A 25,721-nucleotide genomic window follows, 5' to 3' on the forward strand; every position below is an offset into this window, starting at 1 on the left:
ACTGAATGCCCAGTGTTGGGGGATGGGCTGCAAGCAGGGGCAGAGGAAGGTGGGTGCAGGCTGCCCCGGGTGTCACCACTGAGGGGGATGACAAAATGCTGGGCGGCACTCACTGTGAGGCCTGCAGTGCGCCCGAGCCACACGTCTCTCCTGGGAAAGACGCAGTGGCTTGGGCGCATGCAGGCTCTGCGCTGCTCAAACAATCTGCCCCCTGCCTCCCCCCCCAACTGTAGGGTGGCGGAGTGGGAGGAGGCAGGCAGACTCTGGAGCCCCGTAGTGCGCCCCACCCCTATGGGCAACTCACCCTGCCCCTGGGCATGCCGCCTCAGGCGCCCAAGTGGCTTCCTCCGCCGCTGGCTGCAAGGAGGGCCGCTCAGGACCTTTCTAGAGGCAACAGCTGAGTTGTGGTGGGCAAGTTGATGCCCAACTGTTTGGCCACCTGTCTGTCTCTCTTCTGTAGAGGACTGCCAACTGTCCAGGAAAAAACCTGTTGTGTCCTGCTCCTGTTCCTTCAAGGGGTTTGCTCTGCATAAATCAGCCGCTATATATCATCAGCTTATTTCTGCACCCAGCTCAGTATTGTTTTTTATGACTTAGCAGTGACTCTCTCCAGGGTCTGAGGTGAAGACAAAACCTTTTACGCCATCTGCCACTCGATCCTTTTAAACCGGAGATGTCAGGAATCGAATTGGAGTGCGGCTTTGTCCCTGAGCTGCAGTCCTTTCCCTATACAGTGTTACCTCAGGTTAAGTACTTAATTCGTTCCGGAGGTCCGTTCTTAACCTGAAGAAACTGTTCTTAACCTGAAGCACCACTTTAGCTAATGGGGCCTCCTGCTGCTGCCACGCCGCCAGAGCACGATTTCTGTTCTTATCCTGAAGCAAAGTTCTTAACCCGAGGTACTATTTCTGGGTTAGCGGAGTCTGTAACCTGAAGCATATGTAACCTGAAGCGTATGTAACCCGAGGTACCACTGTAGATGCCACCCATGCATTACAGCTCCTTCCTGATCCTACACGACGATGCCAGTTTTCAGAGTAGATGATCACAAATAAACAAAATGCATCCAATTGTCAGGCAGAGATTTGGAGAAAATGTTCCCAGTGTATCAGTGGGTACAGCTTCATTGGCTGGATTTCTTGTTGTCTTGGTTATTAAAGGTAAGGGAGCCATTCCAGAAAAAAAGGAAGCTTTTTATAAAAAAAAATAATTCCTGCACACGCACCACACATGTAAAGCACATTTTCTCCCCTCCTGGGAATTGTAGTTTGTTAAGGGTGCTTGGAACTGTAGCTCTGTGGAGGCTAAACTACAGTTCCCAGGATTCTGTGCTGTTTCTACAGTGGAGTCAATGCAGTTGAAAGAAGCCATCAGGTGAGTCTCAACAAAAGGGCACATCAACGTGGAGCCATTTAGGGGGATCAGGTGGGAAGATGAGTTTTGTCTTTGAGTTCCGAACAGCAAGTGCTTCTGGCGGGTTGACCTTTCTGCACTGAGATGTGCCCCATGCAATGTAATAGCATTTCTTAGAAATATCGTTGCTGGCATTCTCATCCCACTCCATCTGCCCTTATTTTCCTGTAACTCATCATTAGCTGTGACCAGGCACGGAGTCAGCCTCTGGCCTCCTTGGGCAGCTGCAAGGGGTCCCAATCCCTGGCAGGGTCCACTGTCACCAACACCTCTTGCCCAGGTCTGCAAGCCATATTTCTAATTTCCGGGAGTGATCTTGACATCATATCTCTCCAGGGCATTAGTGTCATGGAATTCTACTCAATATTGATCCAGAGTAGAGCTCCAGCGTGTAGTTAGCAGAGTAAAAACTTAAACACATTGCAGAATTCCCAGAAAATAGACCAGAGGCAATTAATATTTCATCCAGAGTTTTACTGCTACTGAAGGCAAATGAGCATAATAGTCACAAATCCAATACATTCAGGATTGGCACTGTCCATAAGAAATCCAGTTGCAGCAGACTTAACTTAAACTTGCAATAACTTATAATATGTCTAAACCTTAACACTAAGCATACTGTGTACAGAACAGCACACCAGAAGGAAAGAGGGAAAGAGTGAAACCCAGGCTCCTTCTGGCCTTACTATTATAGTCAGCATAACTTTGACAGAGGAGATACCAGAACTAGTTTAGACCAGCTGTACTCAGCTTCTCTAAATGAATAACCCAAACATCATGAACCTTCTGCTTGTTTCTTTCACACAGAGAAGCTTCCAGAACCCTCTTGAATTAATTAGAATAGGAAAGATCTCTACACATCAGAACAACACTCTCTGCACTAAGAAATGCAAACTGATAATTAGTTCCCATACACAGGAGGCTGCCTTATAACAAGTCAGACTATTGGGTACTTCTAGTTCAGTATTATCCACACGGACCGGCAGCAGCTTTCCTGGATTTCAGACAGGAAGTCTTTCCCAAATCAACCCAGGGATGCCAGGATTAAACCTGTGACCACCTGCGTGCGAAGCTGATGCTATACCACACTGAGCCATTCCACAAAATGTGGGGAATTGTGACCAAGTGTTACAGACCCTCCAAGTGTCCCTATTTTTCAGGTACAGTCATGGATTTACAGAAGCCATCCTGGTTTCTGATTTGATCCCAGAATGTCCCGCTTTTCCTTAGGACGCCCCTCTTTTCATCGGAGAAATGTTGGAGGGTATAGAGTCACGCGACCCCCGAACCAAGGAGATAAGTCACTATACAACCTTTAGAAGACATCTGAAGGCAGCTCTGTGTAGGGAAGTTTTTGTTAATGTTTAAGGTTTTATTATGTTTTTATACATGTTGGAAGCTGCCCAGAGTGGCTGGGGCAATCCAGTCACATGGACAGGGTATAAATAATTGTAATTACATTAATTATCATAATTATAATTATTATGGAATAGGATGTCCCTATTTTCACCTGAGAGAGGGTATGGTGTCATAGCCAGCTTTCCTTACTAAGAAAGACCATCACATTTCTGGGACAAGGGCCTTCAGAGAAATGAATGTCAGGGGCAATGAAATAATCCAATCTAGAAAGTTTTTCATGAAAGTATGACAGCAGAGGTGTATGGGAACACATACCATTTAAAACCATCTATAAAAAGAATGCCCACAAACCTTCTGTACGAACAGAGGTCTAAATGCCATCTTTCCATGAATGAGTCTGGCTATGGGCATTCTTAGAAAAAGGTTTGAACCTACCATGAACTGCTCTGACAGTTTCTGGGTGGGTAAGAAGTGTGCGGAAAATTGAGTGAGGTGGATGGTCTCAGCAGGGTGGGGGGGGGATACATCAATAAATTAATTTGAGCTGACTTCATCTAGGGACAATTTGAGAGGCCAACAAATGGGAGCTGTTGAAGAAGAATAGAATGGACGTGGAGAAGGATCTGTTGGGAAATTAACCAGGAGCAAATGAATTGAAGAGGAACTGATCTGGGTGGGGTGCAAATTAATTGTAGAATTTATCTGAAGATATGGATGGGAAATTAGTTGGTTTGTCTTCTCTCCTGTGACATTTAAATTCTAGATTTGCATCTGCACATATCAATTAGTCTGTGCAATGTTAATGCAAATGTCTGTCTCTGGGCTTGTGCGTTGAATCTTTTAAGAACCTAGCAGTGCCCCAATTCTGCTTATCAGATTAGTCCAAGAGGGCCCATTCTGTATCAGTTAACTATCAAGTAACATTGCACTGTTGAAAAACAGAGAGAAAGTCTTTAAATTATGTATCAAGGTTATTCTAGGGCAGGGATAGCCAATGCAGCGACTAGGAATTGGGCAGAAAATTGATTCAGTTTGAACCTAAAGGCAAATTTCCTGATTTGCACTTCCTGAAACAAAGCACAAACCAAAATGTAGTCATCCTTTTGGGTGGGGGATTCTGGGAAATTAAAATGGTAATTAGACCAAACCCACCACCTTGAGCTGTTCTGAGTGCTGTCCCAGAAGTACTAGCTAACAGGGTGGGGGCAATGCCAGTGGCCATTTTGCATAGGGCCCCCTCAAACCTGTTGCTGGTGCTGATCACCACATTTTGCCACAGTGAATGCCATAAGTTAATTACGTGCTCTATAGACAGTTACCGTATTGGCCCAAATATAAGCCACACCGGCAAATAAGCAGCACATTTAAAATTCGGGGGGGGGGGAGAGACAATACCCAAATATAAGCCGCTCCCTTAAAATTGGGTTACAAGCTAAAAGTCATTGCAGTTGGTAGAATTGTAACTCTGAGCCCATTTAAGCCTTTGATCTTGCAAGCCCGCAAAAGTTACCGTACAATCGCTAAAACAGCAAATTGCTATTCAGTTGCTACGATTCCCCAGGCACTCACACCCGTAAATGGCAATTGTAGAAGAAAATCCTACGGATACTGGAGAGGACCCGCAAGTGGGTTCGTAGCACCGTCAACGCAAATAAAAAAACAATACTGCACTGTAGAATACGGGGAAAGCGATGAATGACATTAGAATTAATTCCACAACAGTCTCAAGCTTCCAAATCGGCAAGAAAACATTTTTTTATTCTGTTTTACCGTATGTCTGTTTCAGCGGCGATATCATCAAAGCCAATTTTTGTAAGGTCACGAATTTAAGCCGCATGTTAACTTTTCACGGTCGGAATTTGGAGGGGAAAAGTGTGGCTTATATTCAGGCCAATACGGTAACTTTTTCTCTCCTGTCGTGAATCATCTGCTAATCAATAGACCCCCTCCTGTCCCACTTGTCTTGTCTCACTGATGCAGAAAACAGCTGGACCGTACATCGTTTGCCTGGATAAAAGATAGCAGTTTTACGTGATGTCTGTCCATCTCCTCTTCTGCACAGGCAGAGCAAAGTTGTCTGCCAATAATTGGACGAGGCTTTCCGAGCATCAAAAATGGAAGCCCACTCAGGGGTCGTAAATAGCAGGGGTGTTAAGAACGATGGTCACCCCGCCAAAAGGAGATGGGCTTATGTAATCATTCCCAGTGGTGTTATATTAATGCGCCAAACGCAGGCTGGAGAAAAATGTGATACAACACAGCCAATGCTTACTATGTGGCGTGGTTCATTTTAAGTGCACCTCAAAATAGCTTCCAGAAAAATCAAGCCTTCAACAGTTTGATGCGTTTAAAATAAAACCAAAATAAAATAAATGACAGGTTTAAAACATGAGCAGGTTTTAAGGGTGGCCGATCATTTATGCTGCTACAGTGCCGTCAAAGTAATTGGGCTTACAGTAGCGTGTGATCGCATTTATAAGCATACAGTGCTGATTTGAAGTGTTGCATTTTGTATTGCATTCTTTGTTTCTGTGAGTCGTTGTCAGTTCTTGAAATGCCTTCAACAGTTCTTGAGATGCCTTGGGTGGATGACGAGAAAAAGTATCATGTTTATCTCTAAATGCTTGTATGCCATGTGTATCAAGGCAATAATAATAATAATAATAATAATAATAATAATAATAATAATAATAAATAATTAATGCCCCACCCATTTGGCTGGGTTTCCCCAGCCACTCTGGGAGGCCTCCAACAAAATATTAAAAATGTGATAAAACATATAACATTAAAAACTTCCCCAAACAGGGCTGCTTTCAGATGTCTTCTAAAAATCAGATAGTTTTTTATTTCCTTGACATCTGATGGGACGTTCCACAGGGCGGGCGTCAATACCGAGAAGGCCCTCAGTCTGGTTCCCTGTAACTTCACTTCTTGAAGTGAGGGAACCACCAGAAGGCCCTCTGCGTTGGACCTCAGTGTCTGGGCTGAATGATGGGGATGGAGACGCTACTTCATGTATACTGGGCTGAGGCTGTGTAGGGCTTGAAAGGTCAGCACTGACACTTTTGAATTGTGCCCAGAAATGTACTGGGTGCCAATGTACGTCTTTCAAGACCGGTATTATGTGGTCTTGGCGGCCACTCCAGTCACCAGACTCGCTGCTGCATTCTGGATCAGTTGTAGTTTCCAAGTCACCTTCAAAGGTAGCTCCACGTAGAGAATATTGCAGTAGTCCAAGCAGGAGATAACTAGAGCATGTACCACTCTGATGAGACAGTCTGCAGGCAGATAGGGTCTCAGCCTGGGTACCATATGGAGCTGGTAGACAGCTGCCCTGGACACAGAATTGACCTGCACCTCCATGGACAGCTGTGAGTCCAAAATGAACCCCAAGCTGCGCACCTTCAGGGGCACAGTTACCCCATTCTGGACCAGGGAGTCCTCCATACCCGTCTGCCCCCTGTCCCCCCAAAACAGTACTTCTGTCTTGTCAGGATTCGTCCTCAATCAAGTTGTGCAGCAGTGAGAAGAAGAACCCAGGGACATAGGAAGTTGCCTTATAGTGAGCCAGGCCACTGGTCATTCTAGCTGAATATTATTTACATAGACTACAGTGGCTCTCCATGACTTTAGACATTCCCAGCCCTTCTTGGCGATGCTGGGATTGAACCTGGAACTTTCTATGTACAAAGCTTTTTCAAAAAGGAGGTCTCTAGTCCCTTTGATTTTGGTAATAAAAGGAAAACAGTTGAGGAAGATTTCTAACCAGCTGCTTAGCAGCAATCAGTTAATGCTATATTAGTAATACACATCCAGCAAACTTCTACTCATAGCTGACCTGTTGAAATGAATGGATTCCACCATTTAATCAATTTAAATAAAAAAACCCAATTTAAATAAAAAAATCTCTTTTTCTTTTTTAAAAAATAATCATTGATTTTTATCCACCTTGATTTAAGGCAGACTATGATGGATGAATTGTCCCCCTTCCTGGAGCTACTGGCTTCAGGCTCTGCAAAAGCTACCAAAATCTTTCCCAAAAGTAGGAGTGGTTTATGTGTTGGTGGGACCCGAAGCAGACAATATGTCTCAAGACTGAGTGGAAGCAATGATAAATTGATAGGACATTGATTTGCTTAAAAATGACACATGCTAATTTATATGTACAGATGCAAATGTAGAACTGATTACATTTTGCTATAGTGGGAAGAGTCTTCTGCCCTGTCTCCTGCCCTGGTACTAACTGCAGGGAAGAGAGTTGTAGCTCACTGGCAGAGCACACGCCTTGCATGTAAAGGGTTCCAGGTTTGTTCCCTGGTATATCCAGGTAAGGCTTAGAAAAGACACCCGCCTGAAACCCCAGAGTCAGTGTCAAAATTATAAACCAGTCTGGCTCTGTATAAGTGACAAATTCGATTCAGTTCGCATTTAAAGCTGGATCTATCTAGTTCACAGTTCCCAAAACAACATTCAAACCGAAGCACAGCCGTCGTTTGAAATTTCCACTTTCCTGAATTTTGCAGCGCAGTTCTCCAGCCAACTTATGTGTAGAAAACTTCACATACTAAAGAGTGTGTAAAAATGCACATAATAGTCAACATAACATTTTTAAATGTGCTATATTAAGGAAGATTGCTTTGTGACACTGTATATGCTAGGCAAAATTGCATACAAAAATTCTCCGGTGCGTTTTCGTGACAACTTTGAAAAATAAAAATGAGCAGAATGATGTAGAAATGTGGGGGGAAATAAGCTACTGTGTGAAACCCAAATTAGCATGTTTAGCCATTTTTTTTATAAGGCAGCTTCCCAAATTCCTGCGTTCCTAACGTGTCTTGGTAGATAGAGGGATTGGCTCTAAGGATTTAAAGATGGGACTGGGATGATCACAGTCGCTTGTGACACTTGCAGAACTAGAAATTAAGTGGCTTAGGGGAACACCTTGTACACTACATTTATATGATGCCCTATTTATTATGTTGCTACTGTAGCATTCAGCGAAACCCTAAGAGATGCCATTCAGCTCTGTGTAATTCAGCAGTCTGTTATTAGCCTAGGAAATGAAGACTCTGGAGGTGTCTATGATTCAACACTGTTTGCATGTTGCAATGGAAAGCATTTTGAGGAAGTCATCTATTCCCCTGCTGTGTGTCGACCCCAAGAAATAGATTCCTTAGAGTAGGAGATTCAGTAGATACAAAAGGAAACACATCTTCACACAACACATAGATAAATGATGAATTTTGCTACTGTAAGATGTGGTGATGGCCTCCAACTTAGCTTTAAAAGTGGGGGTGAGACAAATTGATTGAGGATAAGCCTACCAATGACTACTTGTCATGATGGTTGTTTATTGCCTTCAGGACCAGAGGGGTCTTGCTTCTGATTCTGAATATTGCTGGGGAAAAGCAATAGGGGAGGTCTAATGTTGTCATCATGGGACGCGGGTGGCGCTGTGAGTTAAACCACAGAGCCTAGGACTTGCCGATCAGAACGTCGGCGGTTCGAATCCCTGCGACGGGGTGAGCTCCCGTTGCTCAGTCCCTGCTCCTGCCAATCTAGCAGTTTGAAAGCACGTCAAAGTGCAAGTAGATAAATAGGTACTGCTCCAGCGGGAAGGTAAACAGCGTTTCCGTGTGCTGCTCTGGTTTGCCAGAAGCAGCTTGGTCATGCTGTACGCTGGCTCCCTTGGCCAATAAAGCTAGATGGGCACCGCAACCCCAGAGTCAGCCACGACTAGACCTAATGGTCAGGGGTCCCTTAATGTTGTCATCTTCTGTTTCTGGGCTTCCCAGAAGTGGGTGACCACGGTGGGAGCCTCCGTAGCAGCAGCAGGAGCCACCCAGTGAGGACTTCCTAGACTTGGTGGCACTAACATTTAGCTGCTTTAAGAGCCAGGAGATTCAGCTACAAAATGGCATTTGTTGGAACATTGAGTACAAGGCGGGGGGGACAGGACTTATGTACACCTTGTACTGCTGTAACGACATTTGTATCTGAAGAAGTGTGTGTGCACATGAAAGCTTATACCAAGAACAAACTTAGTTGGTCTCTAAGGAGCTACTGGACAATTTTTTAATTTTTAAAATATATTTCGACATTTGCATCACTGTCTGTTTAATTGTGTTTTAAGTATATTGTAAGACACCGCTAGAACTTCAGTTCGTATGTGGGGTATAAATATTCATTAATACATTAATGAAATATAGAAAACATTATGGATTAGTTGTAGTTTTGATCTATTTTTAATCCATTAAAAAATAAACAAAAAGGGAGAAAATTGTCTGGGCCATATGATGTCAGGGTGTGACTTGCCCATGCTTGTGGGTCCTGTTTACCTTTATAGTTTGGGGTCAGAGACATAAAACCACTTTGGCACAGAGGTTAAAACGTCATGCTAGATCTCAGACTCAAATCCTTGCTCACCATTTCCCAGTTAGCTTACCTCACAATGCTGTTGCAAGAATAACGTTAGGGGGAAGGTTGAAAGAAGAAGTTTGGACACAATCTCTTTAAAAAGAGGTTTGGACACTAAAGCTGTTTAAAAAAAAAGTTCTGTGCATCCTTCTGGTGTCTGTGGATAAATGAAGGTCCAGAAGTTGCAAAGTCTAATTATACAAGCTTCTATTCAATTGATCCCTTGCCAGAATCCTGACAATAATACCGATAAAACAATCATAGTGATTCAATTGTGGGCAGGAAAAAAGCCTACAGTTGTGTTACTGTGTGTAAGAATGGCAGAAATCTAATCTTTTAGAACAGGAAACATTTTTCCTATGCAGCTAGGCAACACTCTGTGCATAGAATACATTCCTCCGCCACTCAGCCAAAAAGGAAGCTTCGGATCAATTAAATCTTTAGGACAGATTGAAGCCACCAAGAAGCTTTTCTTTAAAAGGCATAGTTCTATTTTAGCACTGTGAGAGCTCTAGGAACAGCACTGGAGGTGTGTTGGGGGGGGGGGAGAGTGCCATTTCATAGACAATGCTCAGGTGTGTGCCATATATATTCAGCAATGAATATCACATGCGTGCGAGTTAGCATGGCTGGCTGTCAGCAACTCAACTCTGGCAGGTAACCAATTATCCCATTATGGTGTTTTAGCTTCTTTGGCAGAATTGCTTCTGTACCCTCTCTCCCAGATGAGGCGTAATGTGAGTCAGAATTTGGGGCGATGAGGCTTTCTAGATGACTACAAAAAGAAAGGAGGGGGGAGAAGGAGGCTAGGTTTTTTTTTATTTCTTAAACACTTTTCTTGTGCAACTCCTCCGATCCAGTGGCAGTAGGGCTAGTGTTATATAATCTGATTCCTGGGAATGGATACAAGGGGAGGCTGGGCTTGGCTGTTCCACATGTTCCACTGTTTCACAGGTGAAAACAGTTATAAATACAACACGTCACAGCACCCGATGCTTATATTGTGGATCGCTACTCAAGGCATATGTTCACACAGACATCATTATACATTGCTAAATCTTCCCCCTTTGCTTGTTCTACTTGGTCCTGGCTGTTAGTGGTTACTATCCATGAGGTAAAAGGTAAAAGGGGACGTGGTTCTAAACCACTGAGCCTCTTGGGCTTGCCGATCAGAAGGTTGGTGGTTCGAATCCCCACCATGGGGTTAGCTCCCGTTGCTCTGTCCCAGCTCCTGCCAACTTAGCAGTTCGAAAGCACGCCAGTGCAAGTAGATAAATAGGTACCACTGTGGCGGGAAGGCAAATGGCCTTTCCGTGTGCTCTGGTTTCTGTCAAGGTGTTCCGTTCCGCCAGAAGTGGTTTAGTCATGCTGGCCACATGACCCGGAAAGCTGCGTGTGGACAAACGCCGGTTCCCTCAACATGAAAGCAAAATGAGCACCGCAACCCCAGAGTCGCCTTTGACTGGACTGAACCATCTAGGGGTCCTTTACCTTTACTAGCCATGATGTTTATTTTCTTCCGTAGGCAGTATCATACCCTCCAACATTTCTCTGATGCAAACAAATAGGGATGACCTACTTTTCCCTCCTCCTCCTCCTTCTTCTTCTTCTTCTTCTTCTTCTTCTTCTTCTTCTTCTTCTTCTTCTTCTTCTTCCACCACCACCACTCTGGGCAGCTTCCAACATATATAAAAACATAATAAAACATTAACAAAAGCTTCCCTATACAGGGCTGCCTTCAGGTGTCTTCTAAAGGTTGTATAATTACTTATCTCCTTGGCTTAGGAGTCGCATAACTCCAACATTTCTCCAACAGAAGCAGATACCTCCTACCATACCCTCCAACATTCCTCAGATGAAAATAGGGACCTCCCAAGGAAAAGCGGGACATTCTGGGATCAAATCATAAACCGGGATGACTTTTGTGAATCCGGGACTGTCCCCGGAACACAGGGACACTTGGCGGGTCTGTGGCATGCCACTGAATATCAGTTGATGGGAACCACATCTGGGGAGAGGGCTGCTGCATTCAGGTCCTGCTTGTGTACTTCCTAGAGGTGTCTAGTTGGCCACTGTGAGAAAAGGATGCTGAACTAGATGGGCAACTACCCTGATCCAGCAGGGTAGCTCATCTTCTGTCTGCATCTACTCTGCAGTAGTAACCTGCTGTCCAGGGAGGAGTCTGGTGTTCTGGTTGGGCAGTCCCTTAACACATCATCAAAAAGGAGGTGCAGATTTGCATGAAATTTGCATAGGTACAGACGCAATGTTAGAAATCACAATGATAATTTAAATTATATAAATCAATCAATCAATCAAATCTTTATTACATAGACCAGCATAAGTAGGGTGGGGTACAATCATTTAAAATTTGTAAACCGTTTTAGAAAGCCAAAAAGTATTAAAACAGAAGGTATATATAAAAGACTACAAGGAGCTAAAAGAATCTAAAAGAAGGCTTAGGAGCATTAAACAGATGTGGAAGAGCATAAAAGGTTAGTATATAAGAAACTGTAGTTATCAATTTAGAGAGCACTCTGATATGAGTGTTCATTAAATCTAATTTGTTGCAAAGGTCATCAGCCGATGAATTTTGAACGCGGCTGTGCAGAATCTGGCAACATTGTATGTTGTAGCAGGGTTGGTATATGAAAGCGGCAGGGAGGTATAGAATTGTCCGGTGCGCCCTGGGTACTTATGGAGTAGTGGGGAGGTGAGGCTAATACAAATGTCTCTATAGTATAGGCACTGGAGAAGCACATGCTCTATTGTTTCTATTTGTCCAGAGTCACAGGGGCATTGTCTCTACGAGTAAGCCATTGGCCTTCAATGACAGCCGAGGGGAGGGCGTAACATCATGCCAGGGTAAAGGCCCTCCAATACTTAGGGACTTCGAGTTTAGTTAGATATGCCATGGGGGAGGCAGAGTACCTGGTGGATTCACTGGTGATAAAAGATGGGGTCCTGGCTAGATCCAATTGGCGCTCTGTGTCAGCTACACATTGTTTAATGAGTGCTTTGGGACCTGCTAGCTGGCCTGACCAATCCAGGTGTGGATGAGCAGCTCAAAGTCTGCACCCTGCTCTCCCTTTTCATGATATCTTGATCTTTAAACTAGACTTGGACCACAGAACCATTCAAATAAGGAATGCCTTCTCATAGAGAACTGCTCTCCTTGGTGACATGTCCTGGGATGAAGCCCTGTACGCTAGAATAACATAATGTCTTATGAGATACGAACCATTCATAGGAACACAGTAAGCTGCTTTCTTTCCTTTCCTTTCCTGCTTTTCACCTCAATCTTGGCTGCCTCTTTTGTTTTGAAAGGAGAGAAAAAATACAATCTCACACTTGTCTGACAAAACCACAACAAAGCCTAGTCATTTCCAACAAACCTATAGCTATTTGCAGTCTGAAGTTATGGTGGGTTGAAGTCAGCACCAAGCTGTAATTAAAGTTAGCACAAACAGCCCTTGACGAGAACTTCAGGGATAAATGAACATTAGTTCATTCCTGGGTTGGTTGCTTTGTTTGTTTTGCTTTGAATAATATGACAAGAAACAGCCGGGGTCCAGAATGACACCAAAGCCATATCTTGGAAAGCTGTCAGTTCAGGCTGGTTCCTGAGACCAAGGAGCAGGTTTTCGTCTATGTCTGGATACAATTGAATGACATTTTGAATATGGTGGTCTGAACTTTTATTTTTATTTAATTGTCCTCTCCCCTATAGTTTTATCATTTTAACATAACAATTTCAAACATTAAAGTACAAGGGTCTTTGAACCTTTGGACCTCCCTCCTTCCTTCCCTCCATCAGTTCCATGTTTAAGATTAAATTTGCTGCATCTTTTACCATTATCCATCTGTTGAATAACCATGATCATCATAAATAATTCCACATTACAACTGTCCTTACATCCCTGCCAAAGATTTTAACTGTTTACAGTGGTATTTTAAATAAATTACAAATTTACTCCAGCCTTTAGAAAATACTTGATCTTCCAGGATTCAGATCTTTCCCATCAATTTCGCCATCTCCGCATATTCCATCAATTTCATCTGCCATTCTTCTTTTGTTGGTACTTCTCCTTCGTCCCTGACAAGAATGTGCCTGGTGCCTTGAGGACCTCCTGTGTTTATTTTGCTTCCTTCCCTTTCTCGCAGGAAGGGGCTTGCACCAAGCTGGATGAAGACATCATGGATATTCCCTTGGATGACCCCAGTGCCAATGCGGCTGCCGCCAAGATCCAGGCCAGTTTCCGTGGCCATATGACTAGGAAGAAGATCAAAGGGGGAGAGCGCAAAAGCAAGGACCCCGAGTGCACGAGCAGCACTCGTGCGGGGGACCTACGCAATGGAGATTAAGTGGTAAGGACATGAATGCCCCAGCCCAGCTTACTTGTTTGTTTTATTGAGGGCCATTCTTTTGCATGTACCTAGTTTAATTTAGGGACGTGGGTGGCGCTGTGGGTTAAACTGCAAAGCCTAGGGCTTGCCGATCAGAAGGTCGGTGGTTCGAATCCCCGTGACGGGGTGAGCTCCTGTTGCTCGGTCCCTGCTCCTGCCAACCTAGCAGTTCAAAAGCACATCAAAATGCAAGTAGATAAATAGGTACCGCTCCAGCGGGAAGGTAAACGGCGTTTCCGTGCGCTGCTCTGGTTCGCCAGAAGCGGCTTAGTCATGCTGGCCACATGACCCGGAAGCTGTACGCCAGCTCCCTCGGCCAATAAAGCGAGATGAGCACCGCAACCCCAGAGTCGGTCACGACTGGACCTAATGGTCGGGGTCCCTTTACCTTTACCTAGTTTAATTTACCTTCCTACTAAGAGTCTTGTGGTACCCGAAAGATGAAACAATTTATTGTGGCATAAGTTGCTGTGGTCTAGAGCAAGAATGAGGGACCTGTGGGCCTCCAGATGTGGTTAGAAAAGAGTTATCATCATCCCTGGACATTGGCTAGGCTGGCTGCTGCTGATGGGAGTTGTAGTCCAACAGCACTTGGAATGCCACAGGTTCCCCATCCCTGCAGTAATCTCTGCCTTTATTCTCTTAACAAAGGGTCAGGGAGCCTGTGACCTTCCAGATATCAATGAATCCCAGCTCCCATTATCCTTGACCATTGTCTATGACCATTGTCATGGTCAATGGTTGGAATTGAAGTCTACGTGGGTTCCCACAAGGCAAGACACAGTGATAACAGCAAGAACTTTTATTGAACTACGTAACTGGGAAACAGAGGACAAGCAATTGCTTATATACCTTTCTGAAGGCCTGGGCCACTCCCACTCTCAACACGATTGGCTGTCTAAATTTCCAAACTGCGAATCACGACTCAGAGTTCAAGGGCCAATGACAGAGGCCCAAATCCTGAAATGTTCTGTGATTAGACGACATGTATCGAATCAGACCAGAGGAGCTCAGAATCCTTAGTCCAGACTCAAGCTCAGGCAAACACAGACCACTGAATACATGACAGGAATGATGGGAGTTGGGGTCTAGCAACATGTAAAGGGCCACAGTTTCCACAACTGTGATTTAAATGGAAGATTCAGTGAGTTTCCTGCTGTGTGTAACTGTGGCATTGTCTGTCCAAAAATGCATGATATGTTACGTCCTTCTACTAACTCCCCAGGGTGTCAAAGGTGCCAAATTCCAAGGGGATTGAACAAAAGCTTCCTATTATTTCAGAGGCAATTTTTAAAAATGCACATCCTATACATTTCCCATTGATTTCAGCGAAAGACAGTCTTCCAGGGGTCTCGTATCATCTTGGGTGCTTTTCATTCCAATGACATGAAATTTGCAGTCATTCTATTATTCCCTCTGGGCATCAGACCTGCCAATTTTCAGATGGATTGGACAAAGGTTTCCCATTTAATAGGCAATTAAACAAGGAGCAACAGACTCAGCCTAACTGCAGTCGAAACTCAATAAAACTTACCTCCAATCTGTCAATTTCATGGCTCTCTCTCCTCTTCCCCCGAGACATTTTGGTGCACAGATAAATAATGCAAACAATTCAGCCTTCCCCATCCTGGAGCCCTTCAGATGTTATGGACTACCACTCCCAGCAGCCCCAGCGGCATGACAGTGCTGACTGGGGCTGATGGGTTTTCATAGAATCATAGAATCATAGAGTTGGAACAGACCACAAGGGCCATTGAGTCCAACCCCCTGCCAAGCAGGAAACACCACCAGAGCACTCCTGACATATGGTTGTCAAGCCTCTGCTTAAAGACCTCCAAAGAAGGAGACTCCACCACACTCCTTGGCAGCAAATTCCACTGTCAAACAGCTCTTACTGTCAGGAAGTTCTTCCTAATGTTTAGGTGGAATCTTCTTTCTTGTAGTTTGGATCCATTGCTCCGTGTCCGCTTCTCTGGAGCAGCAGAAAACAACCTTTCTCCCTCCTCTATATGACATCCTTTTATATATTTGAACATGGCTATCATATCACCCCTTAACCTCCTCTTCTCCAGGCTAAACATGCCCAGCTCCCTTAGCCATTCCTCATAAGGCATCGTTTCCAGGCCTTTGACCATTTTGGTTGCCCTCCTCTGGACACGTTCCAGTTTGTCAGTGTCCTTCTTGAACTGTGGTGCCCAGAACTGGACACAGTACTCCAGGTGAGGTCTGACCAGAGCAGAATACAGTGGCACTATTACTTCCCTTGATCTAGATGCTATACTCCTATTGATGCAGCCCAGAATTGCATTGGCTTTTTTAGCTGCCGGTCACACTGTTGGCTCATGTCAAGTTTGTGGTCAACCAAGACTCCTAGATCCTTTTCACATGTACTGCTCTCAAGCCAGGTGTCACCCATCTTGTATTTGTGCCTCTCATTTTTTTTGCCCAAGTGCAATACTTTACATTTCTCCCTGTTAAAGTTCATCTTGTTTGTTTTGGCCCAGTTCTCTAATCTGTCAAGGTCGTTTTGAAGTGTGATCCTGTCCTCTGGGGTGTTAGCCACCCCTCCCAGTTTGGTGTCATCTGCAAATTTGATCAGGATGCCCTTGAGTCCATCATCCAAGTCGTTGATAAAGATGTTGAATAAGACCGGGCCCAAGACAGAACCCTGTGGCACCCCACTAGTCACTCTTCTCCAGGATGAAGAGGAACCATTGATGAGCACCCTTTGGGTTCGGTCAGTCAGCCAGTTACAAATCCACTGAGTGGTTACAACCCAGTCAGGGTTTTGTAGTCTAAAACATCTGGAGGGCTCTAATACAAGTTCATTCCAAGTGCATGGGAAAAGAAAACAAATGGAATTTCATTTCCGGGAACGTTCGTTCCCATTTTTCATTCGTTTTGAACATTCATTTCTGCAACACATCCGAAGGCCAAAACAAACAGGCTTTGAAAAGCCTTGTTGCAATCACTGCGTTGTAACCAATACTATCATTGTATCATTTTAATGGCCAAGATAACCATTCATTATTCTATGCAGCGATTTTGCAGTAATAATGATGAATACGCCCACTATGCCCGCCCTGTAGAGAATGAAAACTCATGCTTTCTATTACTGTTTATGGTCTCCAGAACTGATCCCTGCCCTTTCCTCATTTTCCCACTTAAGCACATACAGTGGTACCTTGGTTCTCAAACTTAATCCGTTCCAGAAGTCCGTTCCAAAACCAAAGTGTTCCAAAACCAAGGCACGCTTTCCCATAAAAAGTAATGCAAAATGGATTAATCCATTCCAGACTTTTAAAAACAACCCCTAAAACACCAATTTAACATGAATTTTGCTAACGAGACCATTGATCCATAAAATGAAAGCAATAATCAACGCACAGTACTATAAAATAAATAAGACAGTATTGTAGATGATTAAAATTAAAATTATTTTTTTTTTCTTACCTGCACTGATGATAGTCATCAGGTTGCAGGGCTTTTATCCATTTCTGCAGTCACACAACCAATCAGTCAGTAGCTGAACTGGGTTCCACACAGTCACAAAACAAATTAACTGAAAAAGCCTCAAAAACAAAAATGCAAACTAAATAGCAAAAACAAAAGCGCCAAATGTAATCCATTCCGGAAGTCCGTTTGACTTCCAAAATGTTCAAAAACCAAGGCACAGCTTCTGATTGGTGCAGGTGCCCCGGAAACAATAGCTGACAGCTGCATTGGACGTTTGGCTTCCAAAAAATGTTCAAAAAACGGAACACTTACCTCCAGGTTTTTTGGCATTTGGGAACCAAGGCATTTGAGAACCAAGGTACCACTGTATTGTTGAAACTGAAGGCAAAGGTGGCTTGATGCTTGTTCATAGAAACATGTCAACTTTCACTAAAGCTATGGTCTGTTATCTAGTGTTGTACCTACTGAAGATTTTCAGACACAACACTAAATTATGGTGTAGCATCATGTAAACGAGCCTCACACTGCTCAGACACAAAGTGCCTCAGGTCCACTGGTGCCAAATGAATGGTTGGTTCACTACCACCAACCACGGCAGGAGTGCATGATGCTCTCCGCCTGGTGACTGAGATGAAGAAGTCAAACCTGATTCAGCCTGTGTACACAACATACATCCAAAGCACATTCTCCCTCCCACAAACAATCCCGGAAACTGTAGTTTATCCCCCACAGGGCTACAATTCCCAGCACCCTTAACAACCTACATGGATTCTTTGGGCAGAAGTCACGCATGTTACATATGCTCCAAGTGCGCAGTGTGTCTGCAGCCTTGGAGGAAGGCACATTATGCAAGGTGGCCAGAGATGTGTGGCAGAATCCAGTGCAGCAGCACAGCACGTTCAGCCGGTGCATTTTGCAGAATTTGTTGCTGCAAGACATGGGTATGGCCACTGGCTCAGATGACTTTAAAAGAGCACCAGATAAATTTGTGGCATGGAGGTCCTATGGGCAATGATAGCTAAATGGCATCTTTTATGCTCAGTGGAGTTCTAAATTCCGTTTTCTTGAGGTCGGGGGGCAGGGATCAAAGGAGACACTTCATAGCCTGCTTGTTGCCTTCCTGGAAACATCTGATTGCCCTTCATTGGGAAGAGGATGCGGGCTTAGATGGACCCTCAGCCTGGCTCTTTTTTTGTGTACTCTGTATCCACGGGGCCTCTTTTAAAGGACTCACCCTGTATAAAGCAAATCGTCTCTCCAAAATAATGTCTGGAAATCCTGTATTTATTTATTTATTTATTTAAAATAATATTGAGAACATATTGACCCTTTCTCTTTCTCCATAGTAGTCAGCAGTTTTGTAGTGCGTCCACCACAAAAGCAGTCTCACCTGGTCTATTGTTGCTTTCAGATTTAGCTCCCTACAGTTTGGTGAACTTTCAGTTTGGTGAACTTTCCCACAAGGGTGAGCAGCACCGAAACCACACCTGAGATCCGCTGTTGATGCTTTTAAAGACTTCCTGGTTTTGTTGCTGTTGTTTTTCATGCACAACTTATTTGAAGTCATTTTAATGTTTTCTGATAAGCTGCCCTGATAATGTACTGGGTGCAAATCCCTCCATTATTGGTTCTCCTTTTTTAAAAAACAAAACGTTGAATACCGCCATGGAAGGGTAGGCACGGTCCAGATCAGGGCTGCAACAATGAAGGTTTTTTGTTAACCTTCATTAATCCTCCAATACATTTTCCCAATCTGAATGGTCACCGTCATCCCCTAGAGCTGCTATTTGCCTTTTACACATGAGAAAAAACCCATATGCTATCAGGAGCATCTGGATGGCTGTGCAGCTCCTCTAAGTGGGGAGCCACCAAGATGCAAATAGCAGCTTTTCTGCAAAGCACCTTCAAGCCCCAGATTGACTCTGCCCGCCCTGGATGGCCACTGGATCCTGCTGGATGGGAAGGACTATAGAAGACTTTCCCTTGCAGTTCAGCCTCAGTTGAGCAACGTGGTCCTTCTGTGCTCTTGGGCCCTTATAGCCGTGGTTCGTCTTTGGTTCTGACTTCTGCTTTGGCCTAATCTTCAGCCATGGCTTACCCCCAACTGCTGCCCATGGGCCCAGCCCTGGCACACAGAGTTGTTTCCTTAATGGCTGCCAGCACCTCAGTTCCTTCCTTACCTCCAGCCTCTTTGCTGCTTTCCGCAAGCTCCCATCACTCTGCCTTCTGCCTTCAGGCCCATAGCTCAAGGACAGAACATCTGCTTTGCATGCAAGTCCCAAGGTTCAATCCCTGGGATCTCCAGGTAGGGCTGCGGCATAACACTGCCTGAGACTATGGAGAGCTGCTTTGGGTCACCATAGATGCAATGCTGAGGTAGATGGACTGATGGCCTGATTAGGCATATGGCAGCTTCCTGTGTTTCTATGGTCTTTCACCAGTTGCCCGGAGAACTTTCTCCTGCTGAGGCAGGAGCAGGCTGGGATTTCTGCCTACTGACATGTCACAGGGGAGGCGCTGTAGTCCAAACCACGGAGCTTCTTGGGCTTGCCGATCGGAAGGTTGGCGGTTCGAATCCCCACGACAGGGTCAGCTCCTGTTGCTCTGCCCCAGCTCCTGCCAACCTAGCAGTTCAAAAGCACACCAGTGCAAGTAGATAAATAGGTACCACTATTTAGGTACCTAAATAGTAAAGGTAAAGGGAAGGTAAAGGGCATTTTCGTGTGCTCTGGTTTCCATCACGGTGTTCTGTTGCACCAGAAGCAGTCTAATCATGCTGGCCACATGACCCGGAAAGCTGTGTGTGGACAAACACGGCTCCCTCGCCCTGAAAAGCAAGATGAGTGCCGCAACCCCTTAGTCGCCTTTGATTGGACTGAACCGTTGAGGGGTCCTTTACCTTTTTACCTTTTACAGGGAGAGAGGACCTGAGGCTGTACAAAGCACAATGAGACCGAAACAGAAATAGATTGAGAAAAGCAGGCCACCTGATGTATCCAGTACAGCTTGCCCTTTAAGCCTGTCAGATTGAGGACAAGAAGCGAACAATTTGACCTGCTCTGTTCCAGAACGAGTTCAACGTGGCACACTTGGCTCTCTTCCCCACCCCCACCTTTATCCTCATAACAAACCTGCCAGGTAGATAGGCCAACAGTAGCAACTGGCCCATGGTCACCCTGTGACAGTGGCGTAGCGTCGGTTGCTGGCACCCAGGGCATGGGTGAGGCAGGAACACATGTGCCAGGCGGAGGGATGTGTGTAGACCCCAACCCTTGCTGCCGCTGAAGTGACCCCATCTACACAAGAGCAAAGTGGGGCCACGCTGAGCCACCTGCCTGACTGCACAGGGGTGAGCCTGGCTGGCCGATGTGGTGGGCAGAGAGGAGCACCAGGCTGGGCCAAATGGGGGCACCTGTGTTTGTGCCCTCAAAAAATGTATGCCCAGGGCCACGGCCCTGTGGCCCCCTCACACTACACCCCTGCCCAGTGAGCTTCATGGCTGAGTAAGGATTTGCACCTGGGTCTCTCTCGGCCAAGTCTAACACTCACACCTGGGACAGGTGTCCTGTTCCATCCTTCAGAAGTTATTAGGCTGCAGTTCTCAATGACACCAGCTAGCATGGTCAGTAGCCAAGGATGATGGGAATTGTAGTCCAACAGCACCTGGGGAACCACAGGCTTCCCAACCCAGCTCTAACCTCTACACCACAGAGACATTTGTTGGTTCCTCACTGTGGTATTCAATTTATATCATAAAATATGACATAAGCGTATGCTGGGATGGCACATCCATTAAGCAAGTGTATAGTAAAACCTGTTGTTGGTTTTGCTACAGTCCTGTTTCTTGCTTGGTTTATTCCAAGAGCTTTTTTTTAAAATTATCTTAAAATGCCACATCCCACTTTTCTCTCTCTCGAAAAGAAACGCAGAGTGGCTGATAAGAATTAAAATACACCCATTAAAAACAATTTCAAATGCATGCAATACAAACACATTCAAAGGCATCCAATAAAAATGAATTCAGAAAATGCATCGAACCACCAACGCTCTAAAAACAAAAAAACAACAGATTTCCAAAAATCAACAAAAACAACAACTTGTAAACAAACACCAAAGAGAGAGCAAGGCAAAGATGGCATCTTGCCGCCTCCAGAAGGAAGGGCTAAATTTACATTTTATATCATTCATGTATCTGGGTATTTTAAAACCATAAAGCGCTTTGGGTACCTTGGCAGAATCAGCCAGTCGGTGGTTTGAAAGGAAAATAGCCTTCATAGATACATAACGAGGAGAAGAAGGTTTTCCAGCCCTGTGAAAATATTGAAGCAGTTTGTAAGTTGCTCCAGCTCCCTCCTTGTTTTCTTTTTGATGGAAGCTGAAAATATTTTATTTTATTCGGGGTGGGGGGGAATTATTTGGTTTTTCAAATTAAAATTTTACAGAGATATATCAAACATAAATAATGAAAACAAGATTCCAAGAAGTCTCCTGGACTTCCATCCTCCCCTTTGTGGATCCTATTATTAATCATTTCCATCAACTTGATCTGCCATTCTTCTCTTCTTTCCATCTCTGGGCCACTAACATCCACACAGCCGTGGTCGCATGCATAAATACAGTAATCTTTTCTGCTCCCTTGGGATTTCGGCACCTAGAATTTCTTAAAGGAAGGCTTCAGGGTTTTTTTTTAGCAAAGGGTATTTTAAACATTTTTGAAGTTGAAAATATTTCCATTTGAACAGGCTCTTAAAGTTTATCACTGCTGCTGCTTTTAACATGGAGGGGAAAAAAGACCATCTAGCTTAGCGTTTTCTACAATCACGGGAAGCAGTTCTTCAGGGAGAAGGGAGTTTAATGACTGCTACTTTTAATGATTGCTGTCCAAATTAGTGACTTTAATATCATGTATTTTATTTCTGTTTCTTTTGAAAGGCACTCTGGCTGCCCATTTGAACAGGAGCTGCTGCTGTTAAATTTTATACCATAAGCTTAGAATTAGATGCTGGGCAAATTTTTCAGCTCCCTCCTCCCTCCCTCCCTCCCTCCCTTCCTTCCAAGTTGCTAGACCTTAAGGCTGCAATGAGAACTGGGAACAATGCCTGTTTAAGCTGATGTGTCAGCATGAGAGCCGGACTTGCACTGGGGGCCTCAATCCTTGGCACTATTCCTTGACACACACCCCCCCCCATGGCCAGCAGAAAATACTTATGCAAAAAAGAAGCGAATGCATTCAATTTTCACAATTTATTCCAGGTGCCAATTTGAATCCCCCTCCTGTTTTATTTTTATTTTTTTAAAAAAACTTGTCTCTAGAGTATCTTCCCTGTGTAGTCAGACTAGATGATTCTTGACATCCCTTCCTACTCATTTCGGTGGAAAACAGATGCTACGTGCTGTGCAGACTTGCTGGGAAGATTTCTGGCAGAGAAAAATAATTATTTCTCCGCGCTCCCTGCCCTCAGCTGAGTTGATGTGTGTACTTCTAATGCTACTCGCTCCATGTTGGGTGTTGTCAACTCCATAGCAAGCTAGCAACATCACACAAATTGTCATTATTATGGATAAATGGTAAGGCAGGCTCAAGCTTAGTTCTGTCCCTGAAGCAATTATGATTATCATGATTATTAGTAGTAGCATTTATATTAATTAGTTGCTTTATTCATAGAAATGACTTACGGACACAATAGAAATGCTAAAAGCCATTAGTCGTACCTTGGAACCCGAACGCCTTGCAAGTTGAATGTTTTGGTTCCTGAACGCCACAAACCCAGAAGTGAGTTTTCCGGTTTGCGAATGTTTTTAGGAACCCAAACGTCCGTTGCAACCTCTGCAGCTTCCAATTGGCTGCAGGAGGTTCCTGCAGCCAATCGGAAGCAGCTCCTTGGTTTTTGAACGTTTTGGAAGTTGAACGGACTTTCCGAGTGAATTCTGTTCAACTTCCGAGATACCACTGTACAATGAACAGAATTCATAAAAACCTTTTTAAAAAAACCCCAAACAAACCTTAAACATCTATACAAATAAAAGACAGGAGTAGCAGAGGGACTAGCGCCTTTAAAATCCAAATGTGTTTTGGGAATTTGGGAATTTGGAGCGGCAATTTCCTATCCTTTTTCATTGACAGCTATGAGGCAGGGGGAAATCAATCAGATGCAATTCTCCTGCACTTCTGTACTCAGGGTGTGTGTGTGTGTGTGTGTGTGTGTGTGTGTGTGTGTAGAAACCCCCACACCAAACATCTCTCTGCCATTAGCAACTGTGAATCATAGAAAACTTTTAACCACTGTTACAGAAAAAATATGCTCCTTTTCCCTTATGGGGTATCCAGGAGGCCGTATAGCGTCCTTAAGTGGGTTCCCTATCGGTAGGAGAAAATAACAGAGGCCAGCCAGAGAATATTGAGAAGCAAAGCAGCTAGTAAGCCTGATCTTTATTCAACTGTTGCAACAGGGTCCTCACTCACCACATGCTGGAGGGAGGAAGAACCCAGAGCAATGGTGTGCAAGCCCTTCTAGAGACTTTTGAAATTGCCCACCTTGTAGACCAAGACCACCCCCCAAAACATCATACATACATCACAGAAGGAGGCGGTCTACAGCAGAAATACATCACAGGAGGGGGTTTACAGCAGAAACCCTGTCTTCCAGGATACCTAACAATGGTCACTGATTGCTTTACCTGGGCAGCCCGGCCATTCTTTTGCGATGGTAAATACTTTTAATTCCTGAAACCAGGTCACAGGCTCACCCTGTTGTTGTTGTTTAGTCATTTAGTCGTGTCCGACTCTTTGTGACCCCATGGACCAGAGCACGCCAGGCACTCCTGTCTTCCACTGCCTCCCACAGTGTGGTCAAACTCATGCTGGTAGCTTCGAGGACACTATCCAACCATCTCGTCCTCTGTCATCCCCTTCTCCTTGTGCCCTCCATCTTTCCCAACATCAGGGTCTTTTCCAGGGAGTCTTCTCTTCTCATGAGGTGGCCAAAGTATTGGAGCCTCAGCTTCAGGATCTGTCCTTCCAGTGAGCACTCAGGGCTGATTTACTTCAGAATGGATAGGTTTGATCTTCTTGCAGTCCACGGGACTCTCAAGAGTCTCCTCCAGCACCATAATTCAAAAGCATCAATTCTTCGGCGATCAGCCTTCTTTATGGTCCAGCTTTCACTTCCACTTCCATACATCACTACAGGCTCACCTATTCACACACGAATACGCCCTTAAGATAGGTAAGCAAAAGACAATAGAGAGGCTTTCCCATTTCTTTCCTTCTTGCAGAGAAAAATTTGAGGTCAATTTGGGACAGTCAAAATGGTTTGGGACAGTCAAAATGACTTCAGGATTGCTCTGCTGTACTATTACATGGTTTATGTAATTATGTACGTGTTTGCCTTGTACATTTATGAACCTTTATTTTATATTTGGGACCTTAGAATTCTTATAACACCACCCACTGGCAAACCTAGCTATCCCCTCTGGAAATGCAACCCCCCCCGGCCTTCGTTTAGGCAGCACCCCCTGGGCACAATTGTGTGGGGTTTTGAGTGTTCACCCCTGCGGTTGTGGGAAACAACTGAGCAAGGACAGGGAAATGTGCTTACACATTAGGAGCAATTTGTTTGGAATGGTTATTAGCTCAGCAAGACGCCACTTTCCTCCCACCCACCACCCTGAGAAAGCTCTGCTGGCGCACCAGCCGAGAGGGGCAATTAGCAGGCCACAAGATGCCACTTTTAAAATCTGGGATCCCTCAAGCATGCAGTTGCGTCAAGACAAGTAAGTTGCATCTGCTTCAGCCAAGAATGAAGTTGCATTCCGCTGCCCCCTTTGGGATTGTGTTCTGCAAAAGAACGGTTTAGAACAGTCCAAATCTAGCCCAGGCAACCTGTGTGTAATAAACCATCAATCTGTCTGCTCCAATCTCTACTTTCCACTTTTCTCTGCTAAATAAATCACAACACTGTCTGCTAAATCCACCCCGCACTCCTGCACTTCTCCTCAGTAGAGAAAGGCGCATTTTAAATAACTGAACATACCTTTCAACCTTGGAAATAATTATGCAGATTTGATTAATTCCCTTTGAGATGAATAAATGAAATTAACTAGCTCATTGTTGTCAACACCATACTGTTTTCTGCGTATAAATGGGTTCGGCATCTAAAAAAAAAAAGAGAGAGAGAGAGAGAGAGCTTTTTTAATTCCTAAAAAAACTAATTTAACTTTTAAAGTTATAATTACATGCCGGGAAGAAAAGAAAAACATGGAGTAGTTGTCTAGCTTGTCTTATGTATTATTATGAATATTAGAGTTTATTATTGTGCCATCAATGCGTGTGGCAGTTCACAAAGTATAAGAAGTCAGGTCCCTGCACTCAAGGAGCTTCCAAACTAGATTTCAAATACAGTGGTACCTCTGGTTACGAACTTAATTTGTTCCAGAGGTCTGTTCTTAACCTGAAACCATTCTTAACCTGAGGTACCACTTTAGCTAATGGAGCCTCCCGCTGCTGCCGCCGCACGATTTCTGTTCTCATCCTGGGGCAAAGTTCTTAACCCAAGGTACTACTTCCAGGTTAGCGGAGTCTGTAACCCAAAGTGTTAGTAACCCGAGGTACCACTGTATAGGGGAAATGATAGAGGAAGGGGAGAGGCAGCAAATTCAGCTGATGTCGA

The 25,721-nt window shown here is 44.5% G+C and overlaps 1 protein-coding gene across 1 annotated transcript in view; it reads left to right on the top strand.

Moving 5' to 3' along the window:
- The window catches only part of NRGN (neurogranin), a 49,288-nt gene that overhangs the window by 6,548 nt on the left and 17,019 nt on the right, over positions 1-25,721 (top strand). The window contains exon 2 of the mRNA XM_053366713.1: positions 13,354-13,557. Coding sequence (XP_053222688.1) covers positions 13,354-13,554 — 201 coding nt within the window. The 3' untranslated portion in view covers positions 13,555-13,557. The remainder of the gene's footprint in view (positions 1-13,353; positions 13,558-25,721) is intronic.

The sequence above is a fragment of the Podarcis raffonei genome, chromosome 15, assembly GCF_027172205.1.
Source record: "Podarcis raffonei isolate rPodRaf1 chromosome 15, rPodRaf1.pri, whole genome shotgun sequence".
In the NCBI taxonomy this organism is placed as follows: Eukaryota; Metazoa; Chordata; class Lepidosauria; order Squamata; family Lacertidae; genus Podarcis; species Podarcis raffonei.